This window comes from Oncorhynchus masou, chromosome 32 (genome assembly GCF_036934945.1).
Source record: "Oncorhynchus masou masou isolate Uvic2021 chromosome 32, UVic_Omas_1.1, whole genome shotgun sequence".
Taxonomy (NCBI): Eukaryota; Metazoa; Chordata; class Actinopteri; order Salmoniformes; family Salmonidae; genus Oncorhynchus; species Oncorhynchus masou.
In genome coordinates, this window is record NC_088243.1 from 10215888 (window position 1) to 10233065 (window position 17178).

Sequence of the window (17178 nt, forward strand, 5' to 3'; positions counted from 1 at the left end):
ACCAGTGGTATACGGTCTGATATACCACGTCTGTCCGTCAATCAGCAATCAGGGCTCGAACCACCCAGTTTATCATATCGTATTTGACCCAGATGTAGAGATTATATAGAACACAATACAAAGAGAGTATTTTAGAAGATACATGACATTAGCCTGGGTGTCAGGCTGGTTCTGCTTTCAACAGTGCTATTACAACTTTGTTATCATGCGAGACAACTGCTTTACTACTAGCCAAGGGCTTGTTGACGTATTCAGAAGCAACCTGGCCCCCAGGCTAGCCAGATGTGTTTCACACTAAATAACTAGCATGTCTTGAGAATCCAGTATTATCAGCCTGTATGAGGATGTGAGTCCACATGTAACTGATACACACAGACACACTAACATAAGAGATGGAAGTAGTCTTTAATGGTAGTAACAGTGGGATATCCTTTTTCTCTTAGGCCCTGATTCAATCACAGATCAAATCAATTGCATTGTGACTTCATTCAGAATGTTTACGCTGTATTCTAATGAAGTTTCATGTCCACATTCAATGATAATGTCTGTGAAAATAATAACTTGTAAGGGTGTGTCGGGTTTTAACACGGTTTACACCTGTGATAGTGTCAGCATTCTGAGTGAACCCTCAGTGTGGTTTACCTTGATATGTGATTGATTGAATCAGGGCTGTCATATAGAGTTATGATATTAAATTGTGATTATTACGGATTGACAGAGAAGAAAGTTTATATATTTGTCTTTTTTTCTTGTATATTTATGATATAATTTGAGACAGTTTGCACTTCTGCGCAAATATGATTTATTGTGATATGAGTGGTTAACCGAAGGTTAGTCAAGAGAGGCTCTGATCACAGGTTTAGTATAGTTTTATAGGCTTAGTGTATATACAATATTTATTATTTTATCCAAATGTGATATTTAATCTGAAGGTACCCTAGCAATATAAGGTAATATAAGTTAATAATTTTTATTATGTGAAATTTAAACGAATATTCATACTCTTATTTACGATTAGTTTACAGCTAGTCCCGAGATGTCAAGCAGACAATTCAGTCTGCTAGGTACTAGCATTACAATATACAGTATATATGAGATTATTCAATTGTGTTCAATTCATTTCGGTCAGTATACAGTAAGTACTGTTTCCAATTGTTGAATTCATTTGATATGGTAAAGATCTTTATGAACCATTTGTAGGGAGGAATGACTTCTACTTCCTGCGAGACAGGAAGAAGATCCAACTAATCTGATCTATTGAAGTAGCACCAGAGCAGAATGTATCTATCAGTGTGGAAGTGTCTGAAACAAGCTGCTAGTAATGTTGATGAGCTTCCAGATCCTTTAACCCTACAGCCTGGTCCCATTTCTTTCCCTAGCCCCTTCCCTTAGTCCCTAGGGGCTTAGTTCATAGAAGGGTCTAGGGAGAGAAATAGTGGCAGGCCTATCTAGGGGTTATAGGTCACGTGCTGCTATTGATGTTTGGAGGTCAGTGTTATCAGATTTATTTGTTAATTTTTTTTACAGTTTATTTTGTTTGATTGTGTTTTATAGTGAGGTCATAACTAACCTTGTCCACAGGCTCAAGAGAGACAGCTGTCTGGGGACCACATTAGTTCTGAACTATTGTTTTACGCTGTTGCTATAAAGGGAATGTGTTTAGCTAGATGGAGCTGAGGACACGGTAACATTGCACGTACATCCTTATTTTTATACAGCCTGACACGGTGTACAGTAACTAATGATAGATGTGAATGAATAAAGCACTCACACACATTGCATTAACTAGCTTTTAGAATGTATGTCTGTGCAAAGTTAATATGGTAGCTAATATAACCTACTAATATCAGTATGGACTCTATAATGTATCTTAGTGCACTAACCGGCTTTTAGAATGCTATCTCAAAGCCTTGCCTTGATAATCAAACCGATCAGTTGATGATAAGCGCTTGCCTTGTACAAACGACAGCATCAGCTGGCGGGTCTCATTGGGTCTCATTGCCTTACCTGTATGTAATGTTCATCACAATAAATGGAATGGAGGGGCTTCTATTTTCAGTTTCTTGCTTTGTATTCTTAGAATTTTTATTTTGGTTACATTTACTGTATGTAATGTGTACGGTAGTGTGATTAATTGTGTTTCGACAAGGTTTGTTGTTTTTATTATGATTGTTACATCTGGCAAATGTGATGCATCTGATTTTGGCTATAATTTATTCTAATAATACTAGCGGTGGTTAATAACTGTTTTAGTACACCTGAATAAACACTATCATTACCACTATGAAGAGTGCTGTTACTATTGTTCTAATCTATAAAGAAATGAAAGAGACAATCTTGATTTTTTTTTACCTCCCTGGGGTAAATGCCTAGGCTTCAGCTCAGCAGACTAACATAGTTGTGTGCTATGAAGATGACACCGGTTTAAACTCAGTCAGTCACACATTTTATTCTGTTACTTCAGCTGTATCCAGAACAGAAAGAAGACGGATCATGCTTCGTTAGTTACACTAGTTCCGATTTAGTCGATGGTTTTTGATAAACGCATGCGTCATCGTGTCCTCGGCTGCTTTATATGCTGACATCGCTTGTTTTGCAGTCACGAGTTGTTCTTGAAATGCGTTTTTTTTTGGTGTGCTGATGATCCTTGAAACGTGTAATTGCCTAATGTGTGTTAGCAAATGCAAATTCTATAGGCCTACATTTCTCCTTCACACGAATCAAGGGGCCTGTTAGGGACAGTGTGTCATACTAGCTTAGGTAGAATTTCAGTTTGAAATTGTGCACATTTTTTATCTCACCTGAATAACCCCCCCTGCAATCATCCTTGTTGTTACAATAAATGAGTCACATAATATGCGTACTGTGTCTATTAAGTAGACATGAAGCCGTTCAGCAAGTCGAATGAAATCTGCATCCACCAGGGAGGGCCTTGATCAAAGCCACAGGCGCATGACAAGTCACGTGTTCTCCTCTGATTTAAAGGTCAGAACTGAACGGCTCCGGAAAACACTTTTACCAGGTGATTTAGGAGAAGTGGACCTGGAACAAGTGTGTTGTAACTATTCTTCGGCACGTCTGACAAGCGGATAACAGGTAATGTAACGTGTATTTATTTTTATTGAATTTCATTTCAGTTTGTTAGAAACATGATGTATTTGAGGAACTCCGTATCTGTTTTAGCCAGCTTTCTGGATGACTAGCTGACTACCCGTACAGTACAAAGACCAATTTACAGCTAACCATGTTTCTTTCTTTGCTAAACGAGTAACGTTACTTATGTCCTGGTTAAAAATGTGGTTGTGACGAGCAGATAAAATAGCTTAAATGATCTACTAGTTAACGTTAGTTTGAAATGCAGGTTTGTTCGGGCGGTGTTTGTTTTGTGTGGCCTACTTCTAAGGGTCTCTTTAAATTGGCGGATAATGTTATATCCTGACGCTATTCTCGTGTCAACTTTTTTTTGTTCGACATAAGCGGGTACATGTTGTGAAGTCGAGTCATATTTGCATACAATCTTACGACATTTCTCAAATGCATCTTATGTTGAAAGGGCTCTGAAAAGTGCCCGACATTATGCAAACATGCCTGGGCTGGTATGTAACTGAAATCCTGATTTCACTTTAAACCGGTCTGATATCTGGGTAATAAATTGAAAGCCAGACTCACTTAGTAATTGTAGCTCAAAGTTACTCTTGTCGCTATCGGAAGACCAGTGATCTGAAAGACCTGGGACGCCTGGCCAGTGTACAGGCATGTTTCCATGTCCAATCCCAGCCTAATGCTGCGTTTAGACGAGGGACGCAGAAACGGTCATACCTGTCGATATGGGGGGGGGGGGGGGGGGGGGGTTGTTGTATGGCCAAAATACCACGACTAAGGGCTGTGTCCAGGCACTCCGCAATGTGCCCTTTAGAACAGCACTTATCTGTGGAATTATTGGCCATATACCACACCCCCCCTTGTGCGCTATTGCTTTATTATACAATGGGTGGCTCTAATGCTGATTGTATGAAAGTGCACTCAAGCTCGTGTCTATTCCACAAGTTACCACAGATATTTTAACATCACAGGTTCAGTCTATTTACTCTGTTCCATCTGACTTTGCAATCAGCCCATCTGGACACCTAACATTTTATTTTTTCAACAGTGGTGATTTGTGTAAACTTTGTTGTCTTACATTTGCAACATTGTTTGAATATTGAAATCTGATCTCCAGCTGTCCCACGGTAATGAACGTAGGTGTCGGGACAAGACAGGAAGGCAGCTTTTCTCAGGCAGTTTGAAATCCTCAATCAGCTGGAATTTTTATGGATGTACACAAACGTAAAGTGAAATGCAGAGTTTGTAGTCGTTTCAGTTTGAAGTTTTTGTTCGCTGTGTTGGCTAGCTCCTCTGAACAACAGTGTCCTGATACGGGAGCACATTTTCTGTGCCAGGTCTAATCGCACCTCTAACTCTTTGTTATGGATGTTCCAAATAAATGTCACTAGAGAAGCGCTTAAAGGAAATATGAATACTATTCTGTTAAGTTAGCTGTAGTTGGCTGGCTAGCATGCAAGGGATAAGAATGTTGCCAGCCTGTATGGCAATGGAACGTTCTGAATGAATGACTGGGTCGCGACCATAGATGCTGAACTAAGACTGAACGACTGGGTCGTGTCTCTGGCAACCGCACTGATAGAATGAACGACCAGCCGGCTTGGGTAGCAACCACAGATTTGTGTCGGACTAAATTGTTAAAGGATGAAATGGTATGAATAAGTTCATCAAAATCATGGTAATGAAGATGTCTATTTTAATGTTAACCCGTTGTATAAAAGAGATCATCCAAACACCGGCTTCGAGGACATGATGTATTGTCATGGTTTGCCTGATTTCGACTCTGGCTTAACACCTGTACTAATATCCTCAACACCGGCTTCTCGGGCATTATCACTTAGAGGTCGACCAATTATGATTTTTCAATACTGATTATTGAAGGACCAAAAAAAGCCTATCGATTTAATCGGCCGTTTATTACAATTACTACAATACTGAATGAACGTGTTAAAATAAATCAATTTAGCCTCAAATAAACAATGAAACATGTTTAAATAATGCAAAGACAAAGTGTTGGGGTGCAATATCGGTTTTAATAAATGATTAGAATATTACAAGTCTGAAACCATGTGACTGTATGAAATTGATGGGAATCATTAGATTATTATAATGCATGTATGTGAGTAGTTCTTTGTTCCCAAAACTTTGATTCTGACAATGTGTCTAGTATTTTGATAACAAACTGTCTCTGAGCCAGATTCGGGGCTGATCTTGGCTGGGACACTGAGAACTTCCCAGTTCCAGGTCTCTCCTTATCTTAGGGGAGGGCACTCCCCTAATCTCTATTGGCGGGCGGATTTGATGTTTTGTGTGGAAGTATGTGTCACTATAAATTGAAGCTCTTTGTACTGTGCATGTCAGAACGTTCCGTGATTTAAACCTTTTTGACTATTTAGCTGGGTCTCCGTCTGTTTCATTCGACCAGGATTTTACAAATTCTGGTTTGCAGACTGAGTAATATAATTGAATTGGGTGATGTACCTGGAGAACATTCTCCTATCAATGTGCCATGTAAGAAAGTTAACGTTTCTAATATGGTCATACATTGGGCAGGAGGTTAGGAAGTGCAGCTCAGTTTCCACCTCACTTTGTGGGCAGTGTGAGCACATAGCCTGTCTTCTCTTGAGAGCCACGAAACATGTTCAATTTGGTTTAAATAATGCAAAAAAAAGTGTTGGCGAAGAAAGTAAAAGTGCAATATGTGCCATGTAAGAAAGCTAACGTTTTAAGTTCCTTGCTCAGAACATGAGAACATATATAAACTGGGAGACTCCTGTTAAAAGGAACCACAATATTCCCAGGTAATAAGTTTTAGGTTGTAGTTATTATAGGACTATTTCTCTTTTTGATTTGTATTTCATATACCTTTGACTATTGGATGTTCTTATAGGCACTTTAGTATTGCCAGTGTAACAGTATAGCTTCCGTCCCTCTCCTCGCTCCTCCCTGGTGTCATGACGTTGGCCTGGGGGGTAGGTTTATGACAGTCATAAATGCCCCTCCCCCCCCTCGTTTCCTCTCTCTACCCTACTGATGTGACATTTGAATACCCATTTGTTAACATAGATTCTGGGAACATCAGAAGGTGGGGGGGGATTAACTATATTCTGGTAATCCGACCAATTGAACATATGCGGTGGTACTTAATGAATATGGTGTCAGTTCGGTTGTCATCTGAGACACTCCTATCAATGATAAGATGACGAACTCTACAGTGGAAAGTCGGCACATTGTAGTTATTGGATTCACATGGAATTGTTAAATTTAAATGTTTGAATATAAAATTATTGGTGAAGAGATTACATTTAATTTTAGCTTCCAAATGAGAGATTTGGGGTTTTCATAAGGTTAGGGCTCTGCTCAATCAGTGGCCCCTGTGAAGGGACATGGGTTATAAAACTTTTCAAACACGCCCTCCTCTCCCTTCCTATATAAAGCCTTGATGACAATATAACCACCTGTTCCAAGTACGTGAAGTCTGCAGCCTCTGCGTTAAAAGGACTAACATGTCAACTACAGAACTATGCCAAGCTCAGCATGAGCTCTGGTTGCGAATGGTATGAACTTTGAACTCTTATTCACTACAGAAGTGATACCTCCTAGCCATTGAGTTAGCAACAGCAGCTGCAAACGCAGGCTAGGAAAGAACAGAGTATCCCGTCTACCACTCAACGACATTACTACAACGTATCCAATTGACCACCAGAGACATTCTTCAAAGGACTCGGTTTGGCAACACAGCCTTCCATCTACCACCAACCTACCGCAGCTCAGAGTAAATATTTATTGCATTTTCCTTTTCCAAATGGGCGGTAATTTAGAATGCATAAGATCCTGTAATTACGATAGCACAGCTTCTCCCTTTGTCCCTCAGTCTTCCTGCTCTTTCACTCAAACCCAGCCCCTTTTCTTTTGTATAACCAGCTGTCATATCTGTTCCGCCCGCTAGGGATGTTTTCCTTTGACATAATTTGTAATCAAGGTATGATTTAATTCTGTGTGATTTGTTCGGTATTTAGTAAATAATTAAACCCAATTTTTGTATTGCTGATTTTAACTTGTTAGCCAAGGTTTGTGCAGATAACCAAGAATTCACAACTTTCAGATGAGGCTGAATTAAGGTGACCATTAATATTGACTGCTATTGATGTAAAATATTACTAGGTCTTTAAGAGTTTATTCGTAGATAACAGCTCTATAAATTATTTTGTTGTGCCCCGACTCTAGTTAATTACATTTACATTACATGATTAGCTCATTCAGGTAATATTAATTACGGAGAAACGATTTTATAGAATAGCGTGTCATATCGCTTAATCCGGCATAGCCACAGACACGACACTGTGCTCGAACCAGGAACACAACGACAACAGCCACCCTCGAAGCAGTGTTACCCATGCAGAGCAAGAGGAACAACCACTCCAAGTCTCAGAGCCAGAGACGTTTGAAACGCTATTAGCGCGTACCCTGCTAACTAGCTAGCCATTTCACATCGGTTACACCAGCCTCATCTCGGGAGTTGATAGGCTCGAAGTCATAAACAGCGCAATGCTTGACGCACAACGAAGAGCTGCTGGTAAAACGCACAAAAGTGCTGTTTGAATGAATGCTTATGAGCCTACCACTGCTCAGTCAGATTATATGCAATGCAGGTAGGACAAGCTAGATAACTACACATGGTTGATATTGCTAGTTTATCTAGTGATTATGATTGTTTTTATATAAGAAGTTTAATGCTAGCTACCAACTTACCTTGGCTTACTGAATTCGCGTAACAGGCAGTCTCCTTGTATAGTGGCAGGTGGTTATAGCGTTGGACTAGTTAACTGTAAGGTTGCAAGATTGATTCCCCCGAGCTGACAAGGTGAAAATCTGTCATTCTGCCCCTGAACGATGCAGTTAAACCACCGTTCCTAGGACGTCATTGACAATAAGAATGTGTTCTTAACTGCCTAGTTAAATAAAGGTGTAAAAAAAACAATTTGAATCGGCCAAATCGGTGTCCAAAAATACCCATTTTACGATTGTTATGAAAACTTAAAATCGGTCGACCTCTGCTGATTGAGCTACCCTTAAGTAGTGTTGTGCTTAGCTGAATAAATCATACACACAAAGGCAGAGTGCTGAAGACCGTACTTTTGTCCTTGTCATGAGTTGAGTCATTTTATTTAGTTTTTTGCCGAAAAATAAAGGTCCCTTCAGAGAAATGTTTAACTTCCCCCTGTGGGTTTGAGAACCTGCTCTTCCACTGCACCAGACAGTTGGGCTGACATGATCTCTCCTCTCCCACGTTACGGGCAGGCTACATGAGTCGCAGGCTATGACCGTTCAATAAGTCATATATCGGCCTGTCTGGCAAATTGTATTGACTTGATGAACATTAAAGAGCAATACATAACACTGTTTTACCCTCTTGTCTGATAAACTACCTGGATAAACGAGCGTCTCACTGGCAATTCTAAAGCAGCACCTTCCATTAGTGGGTGAAGGATAAGTGATACACTGGGCTGTGTTCAGTAGGGAGAAATGTTTTGAAAGGGAGTAAACTGGTAGGTACTACCTGAACAGGTTGACAATATGACAGCAACACATTAGCTCAGCTATTCGTTGCTGTCATATTGTCAAGGGGGTAAAACAATGTCTTCTGTTTTAATACTCTTTAATGTTCAAGTATATAAATGACTTGGTCTTTCCCTACCATAATGACTGACTAGTGGATGAGGTGCTATAGAGAAGTGATCCTCTACTGTGTAGAGGCAGTCTTCTTTAGGGAAGTGGGGCTTTGGTTGTCTTTGCTGAGTTGAAAGGAGTCGGTCATGTGTTCTGGTACTTTCCAAGTAAAGCTACTTGCTGCTGACTCATTCAGTCATGTGATTTCGCAATTGTGCAGCCAATTTCTTGGGAATTTGGATGTGACCACACAACCACATGCCGTAATGTGCGTTAGGCCTGATTTGCATTCCTGTTTGTGTCAGGTTCCTGGTTTAAAGTAGCCATAGAATATAGTTCTGCTCTGAACCAGTTAGGGCTGTGTAACGGTGGCCGACAAGTTATTCTATACCAAGAATGACTTGGCAGTATCTGAGACAGACCTCCTTCAGTCTGCATTGGTATTGATCTGAGGGCCTGAGCCAAATCATTAGCCCTTCTATGCCTGAGGCTGTATTCAAGCAAGTTGCACTGAAGTGCTCTCCTCTCTGCCCTCTTGATCTGGTGCTGAAGTGTTTGTGTCCCTGCATGGCTGACTGACTCTCTCCACTCCCTGGGGCCAGTATGGTAGGTCTATATGTGGCTTTGTTTTTACCTAAAACAAAGCTACCTTTTTATTTTTTTACAGGAAGTGATGTGGCGTGTGATATTTTTGGCGCTGGTGTCTGGGCTGTCAATCAGCTGGGCCCGGCCCCGCCTACCTCCGCTCTCCCACCAGATGGTGGACTACATCAACAAGGCCAACACTACATGGAAGGCTGGTCACAACTTCCATAATGTGGACTACAGCTACGTTAAGAGACTGTGTGGAACCCTGCTTAATAAAGGACCCAAACTGCCCACCATGTGAGTGAGACCGTTGTATGGAGGGAATGTATTTGTGCCACATGCAGGAAGTGAACTGATCTGTTAATGTAACTTAACTCCTCCTTGGCTGCTTTACAGATTGACTTTACCAAGAGCACCACACAGTAATGGCACGTTCAGTCGGTCTCCTGTTACTTGCTCTCGTTCTTTTGTTCTCTCTTTGTGTTGCTCTGTTTTCTTTAGGGTAGGTTGTAGGGTTAATGGCTGTCTTCTCTCCTCTGTAGGGTGCAGTATGCAGGGGATGTGGAGCTGCCTGACACCTTTGACCCTAGACAGCAGTGGCCCAACTGTCCCACTCTGAAGGAGATCCGGGACCAGGGCTCCTGTGGCAGCTGCTGGGTAAGAACAGACTGAGTCACGCTGGAGGAAAGTCCTGTGACTGAACCATGACGTTGAGTGTTTGACGTGCTTGGTCCTCTGCAGGCGTTTGGCGCTGCGGAGGCTATCTCGGACCGCGTGTGTATCCATAGCAATGCCAAGGTCAGCGTAGAGATCTCCTCTGAAGACCTGCTCAGCTGCTGTGACAGCTGTGGCATGGGGTACGTGTGTTCTCATTCACTCGCTCTGTGACATGGCTGCATGTAAGGCATCGGGAGGTTGTCAGCATTGCTTACTGTGTGTTCCTAGTTGTAATGGTGGTTATCCCTCTGCTGCGTGGGACTTCTGGACTACAGAGGGACTGGTCACTGGAGGACTCTACGACTCTCACGTTGGTATGTAGTGATGTCCTGACAGACCCTACTCTCTACTGCCCTGTTTCACTCTCTGGTCTCTCCTGTCAGACCCTACTCTCTCTGGTCTCTCCTGTCAGACCCTACTCTCTCTGGTCTCTCCTGTCAGACCCTACTCTCTCTGGTCTCTCCTGTCAGACCCTACTCTCTCTGGTCTCTCCTGTCAGACCCTACTCTCTCTGGTCTCTCCTGTCAGACCCTACTCTCTCTGGTCTCTCCTGTCAGACCCTACTCTCTCTGGTCTCTCCTGTCAGACCCTACTTTCTCTGGTCTCTCCTGTCAGGTTGCAGGCCCTACTCCATCCCTCCCTGTATAACTCTTTCTCTGGTCTCTCCTGTCAGACCCTACTCTCTCTGGTCTCTCCTGTCAGGTTGCAGGCCCTACTCCATCCCTCCCTGTATAACTCTTTCTCTGGTCTCTCCTGTCAGGTTGCAGGCCCTACTCCATCCCTCCCTGTGAGCACCATGTTAACGGCACACGACCCCCTTGTACAGGAGAGGAGGGTGACACCCCACAATGTACCAACCAGTGTGAGACTGGATACACGCCAGGCTACAAGCAGGACAAGCACTTCGGTAAGTAAATACATTCACACACAATGTGAACCTGCACACTAAGCCCTCCCTCCTGTACCCTAGTGGCCCGACACACTAAGCCCTCCCTCCGGTGGCCCGACACACTAAGCCCTCCCTCCGGTGGCCCGACACACTAAGCCCTCCCTCCGGTGGCCCGACACACTAAGCCCTCCCTCCGGTGGCCCGACACACTAAGCCCTCCCTCCGGTGGCCCGACACACTAAGCCCTCCCTCCGGTGGCCCGACACACTAAGCCCTCCCTCCGGTGGCCCGACACACTAAGCCCTCCCTCCGGTGGCCCGACACACTAAGCCCTCCCTCCGGTGGCCCGACACACTAAGCCCTCCCTCCGGTGGCCCGACACACTAAGCCCTCCCTCCGGTGGCCCGACACACTAAGCCCTCCCTGTACCCTAGTGGCCCGACACACTAAGCCCTCCCTGTACCCTAGTGGCCCGACACACTAAGCCCTCCCTCCGGTGGCCCGACACACTAAGCCCTCCCTCCGGTGGCCCGACACACTAAGCCCTCCCTGTACCCTAGTGGCTCGACACACTAAGCCCTCCATGTACCCTAGTGGCCCGACACACTAAGCCCTCCCTGTACCCTAGTGGCCCGACACACTAAGCCCTCCCTCCGGTGGCCCGACACACTAAGCCCTCCCTCCGGTGGCCCGACACACTAAGCCCTCCCTGTACCCTAGTGGCCCGACACACTAAGCCCTCCATGTACCCTAGTGGCCCGACACACTAAGCCCTCCCTGTACCCTTGTGGCCCGACACACTAAGCCCTCCCTGTACCCTAGTGGCCCGACACACTAAGCCCTCCATGTACCCTAGTGGCCCGACACACTAAGCCCTCCCTGTACCCTAGTGGCCCGACACACTAAGCCCTCCATGTACCCTAGTGGCCCGACACACTAAGCCCTCCCTGTACCCTAGGTAAGAGCTCGTACAGTTTGCCCTCCGGTGGCCCGACACACTAAGCCCTCCCTGTACCCTAGTGGCCCGACACACTAAGCCCTCCCTGTACCCTAGTGGCCCGACACACTAAGCCCTCCCTGTACCCTAGGTAAGAGCTCGTACAGTTTGCCCTCCGGTGGCCCTACACACTAAGCCCTCCCTGTACCCTAGGTAAGAGCTCGTACAGTTTGCCCTCCGGTGGCCCTACACACTAAGCCCTCCCTGTACCCTAGGTAAGAGCTCGTACAGTTTGCCCTCCGGTGGCCCTACACACTAAGCCCTCCCTGTACCCTAGGTAAGAGCTCGTACAGTTTGCCCTCCGGTGGCCCTACACACTAAGCCCTCCCTGTACCCTAGGTAAGAGCTCGTACAGTTTGCCCTCCGGTGGCCCTACACACTAAGCCCTCCCTGTACCCTAGGTAAGAGCTCGTACAGTTTGCCCTCCGGTGGCCCTACACACTAAGCCCTCCCTGTACCCTAGGTAAGAGCTCGTACAGTTTGCCCTCCGGTGGCCCTACACACTAAGCCCTCCCTGTACCCTAGGTAAGAGCTCGTACAGTTTGCCCTCCGGTGGCCCTACACACTAAGCCCTCCCTGTACCCTAGGTAAGAGCTCGTACAGTTTGCCCTCCGGTGGCCCTACACACTAATCCCTCCCTGTACCCTAGGTAAGAGCTCGTACAGTTTGCCCTCCGGTGGCCCTACACACTAAGCCCTCCCTGTACCCTAGTGGCCCGACACACTAAGCCCTCCCTGTACCCTAGTGGCCCGACACACTAAGCCCTCCCTGTACCCTAGTGGCCCGACACACTAAGCCCTCCCTGTACCCTAGTGGCCCGACACACTAAGCCCTCCCTGTACCCTAGTGGCCCGACACACTAAGCCCTCCCTGTACCCTTGTGGCCCGACACACTAAGCCCTCCCTGTACCCTGGTGGCCCGACACACTAAGCCCTCCCTGTACCCTGGTGGCCCGACACACTAAGCCCTCCCTGTACCCTGGTGGCCCGACACACTAAGCCCTCCCTGTACCCTGGTGGCCCGACACACTAAGCCCTCCCTGTACCCTGGTGGCCCGACACACTAAGCCCTCCCTGTACCCTGGTGGCCCGACACACTAAGCCCTCCCTGTACCCTGGTGGCCCGACACACTAAGCCCTCCCTGTACCCTGGTGGCCCGACACACTAAGCCCTCCCTGTACCCTGGTGGCCCGACACACTAAGCCCTCCCTGTACCCTGGTGGCCCGACACACTAAGCCCTCCCTGTACCCTGGTGGCCCGACACACTAAGCCCTCCCTGTACCCTGGTGGCCCGACACACTAAGCCCTCCCTGTACCCTGGTGGCCCGACACACTAAGCCCTCCCTGTACCCTGGTGGCCCGACACACTAAGCCCTCCCTGTACCCTGGTGGCCCGACACACTAAGCCCTCCCTGTACCCTGGTGGCCCGACACACTAAGCCCTCCCTGTACCCTGGTGGCCCGACACACTAAGCCCTCCCTGTACCCTGGTGGCCCGACACACTAAGCCCTCCCTGTACCCTGGTGGCCCGACACACTAAGCCCTCCCTGTACCCTGGTGGCCCGACACACTAAGCCCTCCCTGTACCCTGGTGGCCCGACACACTAAGCCCTCCCTGTACCCTGGTGGCCCGACACACTAAGCCCTCCCTGTACCCTGGTGGCCCGACACACTAAGCCCTCCCTGTACCCTGGTGGCCCGACACACTAAGCCCTCCCTGTACCCTGGTGGCCCGACACACTAAGCCCTCCCTGTACCCTGGTGGCCCGACACACTAAGCCCTCCCTGTACCCTGGTGGCCCGACACACTAAGCCCTCCCTGTACCCTGGTGGCCCGACACACTAAGCCCTCCCTGTACCCTGGTGGCCCGACACACTAAGCCCTCCCTGTACCCTGGTGGCCCGACACACTAAGCCCTCCCTGTACCCTGGTGGCCCGACACACTAAGCCCTCCCTGTACCCTGGTGGCCCGACACACTAAGCCCTCCCTGTACCCTGGTGGCCCGACACACTAAGCCCTCCCTGTACCCTGGTGGCCCGACACACTAAGCCCTCCCTGTACCCTGGTGGCCCGACACACTAAGCCCTCCCTGTACCCTGGTGGCCCGACACACTAAGCCCTCCCTGTACCCTGGTGGCCCGACACACTAAGCCCTCCCTGTACCCTGGTGGCCCGACACACTAAGCCCTCCCTGTACCCTGGTGGCCCGACACACTAAGCCCTCCCTGTACCCTGGTGGCCCGACACACTAAGCCCTCCCTGTACCCTGGTGGCCCGACACACTAAGCCCTCCCTGTACCCTGGTGGCCCGACACACTAAGCCCTCCCTGTACCCTGGTGGCCCGACACACTAAGCCCTCCCTGTACCCTGGTGGCCCGACACACTAAGCCCTCCCTGTACCCTGGTGGCCCGACACACTAAGCCCTCCCTGTACCCTGGTGGCCCGACACACTAAGCCCTCCCTGTACCCTGGTGGCCCGACACACTAAGCCCTCCCTGTACCCTGGTGGCCCGACACACTAAGCCCTCCCTGTACCCTGGTGGCCCGACACACTAAGCCCTCCCTGTACCCTGGTGGCCCGACACACTAAGCCCTCCCTGTACCCTGGTGGCCCGACACACTAAGCCCTCCCTGTACCCTGGTGGCCCGACACACTAAGCCCTCCCTGTACCCTGGTGGCCCGACACACTAAGCCCTCCCTGTACCCTGGTGGCCCGACTCACTAAGCCCTCCCTGTACCCTGGTGGCCCGACTCACTAAGCCCTCCCTGTACCCTGGTGGCCCGACTCACTAAGCCCTCCCTGTACCCTGGTGGCCCGACTCACTAAGCCCTCCCTGTACCCTGGTGGCCCGACTCACTAAGCCCTCCCTGTACCCTGGTGGCCCGACTCACTAAGCCCTCCCTGTACCCTGGTGGCCCGACTCACTAAGCCCTCCCTGTACCCTGGTGGCCCGACTCACTAAGCCCTCCCTGTACCCTGGTGGCCCGACTCACTAAGCCCTCCCTGTACCCTGGTGGCCCGACTCACTAAGCCCTCCCTGTACCCTGGTGGCCCGACTCACTAAGCCCTCCCTGTACCCTGGTGGCCCGACTCACTAAGCCCTCCCTGTACCCTGGTGGCCCGACTCACTAAGCCCTCCCTGTACCCTGGTGGCCCGACTCACTAAGCCCTCCCTGTACCCTGGTGGCCCGACTCACTAAGCCCTCCCTGTACCCTGGTGGCCCGACTCACTAAGCCCTCCCTGTACCCTGGTGGCCCGACTCACTAAGCCCTCCCTGTACCCCTGGTGGCCCGACTCACTAAGCCCTCCCTGTACCCTGGTGGCCCGACTCACTAAGCCCTCCCTGTACCCTGGTGGCCCGACTCACTAAGCCCTCCCTGTACCCTGGTGGCCCGACTCACTAAGCCCTCCCTGTACCCTGGTGGCCCGACTCACTAAGCCCTCCCTGTACCCTGGTGGCCCGACACACTAAGCCCTCCCTGTACCCTGGTGGCCCGACACACTAAGCCCTCCCTGTACCCTAGGTAAGAGCTCGTACAGTTTGCCCTCTGAAGAGCAGCAGATCATGACTGAGCTCCTGAAGAATGGACCTGTGGAAGGAGCTTTCACTGTCTATGAAGACTTCCTGCTCTACAAGTCTGGTGAGGACACATGCCTCTTCTGTCAAGTGTAGCTTTTACTGCTCTAGGAATATCATGATTTACTGTTAAGGTAAATCTCTATACATGTTTCCACTCTTTATGTGATGTGCAATGCAGTGAACACGGGAAGAATGATCATGTAGTTACCACAGTGAATTATTGTGTTTGTCAATTAATCCCATAAAGGATGGGTTGGCAATTTGACACAAATGTTAATCATTCTCACATTGAAATGTTTTTCTGGCACCCCAACTTTCTCTGGGTCTAGGTGTGTATCAGCATGTCTCTGGTAGTGCAGTAGGAGGCCATGCCATTAAGGTCCTGGGCTGGGGAGAGGAGGGGGGGACTCCTTACTGGCTGGCTGCCAACTCCTGGAACACTGACTGGGGAGAGAATGGTGAGACACTTACATGAATTCTGGAACAACTCTGGACAAACTATTGGTGAATCATTTCTAAAGGAAGATTGTGTGCTTCTTGGCTACTCCAACACAATGTGTTTTTCTGTCCTGTCTCCCAGGTTTCTTTAAGATCCTGAGAGGTAAGGACCACTGTGGCATCGAGTCTCAGATGGTGGCTGGTGTCCCTTTGTAACCATGACAACGGTAACCAGGAAGTGATTTCAGAGACTGCTGCAGGTGTATCAGACCTCCTCTCCACTGTCCTTTACACTGGTTCTAATTCCCAGTCAACCCCTAACCCCACTAGGCACCTCTTTAGTTCCAAATAATTGGTTTAGAAAATGCTACCCTGTGAAGGAAAGGCCGGAGCTACTACCATGTTGCTTTATACAGGTCCTACTACCGTATAACTCATACCCCCGTTCCTGATTCTCATCAGATCTGAGTTGTGTAAGACGAGTGCCTAGGGGGTTGACTTGGAACTGGGCATATGTGAACCATGGCTTCGTCTTTAGTTAAATGTGTTCTTCCTGGTGTCTCAATCTGTAGTGGCTTCTTCCACTGTCAGCTCCACTGATCTGAAAATGCAGAATGGGTGAAAGGTACCTGTGCAGATTGAGAGGAAGCTACAGTAGACTATTGAGACCCCCCACAGTGGGTGACTCTGTAGAGGTCCATCTTGCTTCCTGTTTGATTGGTCACAAGCTGTGCTAAAAGTCCCTGTCATTCACAACATTCACATCAATTTAAAAATGTTCATGTATGATGCTTTTATCTTTTTTATTCGATGTGATCACTGATGGCATTTTGTTTTTAAATTGGATTATAAGGGAAGCGTGAGTGGTTTTGTACTGATGGGATTGTTTTATTTGAATGCTTTGTCTTTAATGCTTCTCTCTGTTCTGATAAAGTGTTCTGGAATGATTGTATTGAGTTGCATTAAATAAAAGTCAACCAATATGTGTAACTTGGTCTCTCAATTGTCCTGGCCTTGTTTTGAGTGGCTTAAACTCCTGTTCTCCCTGCCCTGCAGTGGTCAGTGCTTATACAGATACCAGCCTAAAACCTCAGACCCCACGTTCACTCATCTTTGCTGACATTTGTGCGTTGACATTTTAGTATGTTTGTGTAGGGATCCCTCCACCGAGTGACAAGTGTGTGTGG

General features: G+C 47.8%; 2 protein-coding genes across 2 annotated transcripts in view; both read left to right on the top strand.

Moving 5' to 3' along the window:
• The window catches only part of LOC135525535 (XK-related protein 5-like), a 12134-nt gene extending 9850 nt beyond the window's left edge, over positions 1 to 2284 (top strand). The window contains exon 9 of the mRNA XM_064953210.1: positions 1 to 2284. This exon is cut by the window's left edge and continues 1111 nt beyond it. The gene's annotated coding sequence lies outside the window, so the exon portion shown is untranslated.
• Positions 2285 to 2974: 690 nt separating this feature from the next.
• Positions 2975 to 16981, top strand: LOC135525538 (cathepsin B-like). The gene is made up of 9 exons (XM_064953212.1): positions 2975 to 3096; positions 9440 to 9657; positions 9903 to 10017; positions 10102 to 10217; positions 10306 to 10391; positions 10838 to 10984; positions 15498 to 15614; positions 15883 to 16011; positions 16134 to 16981. Exons 2-9 carry the CDS (start codon positions 9446 to 9448, stop codon positions 16205 to 16207), a joined length of 996 nt encoding a protein of 331 aa, XP_064809284.1. The 5' UTR covers positions 2975 to 3096; positions 9440 to 9445; the 3' UTR covers positions 16208 to 16981.
• The last annotated feature ends 197 nt before the right edge of the window (positions 16982 to 17178 follow it).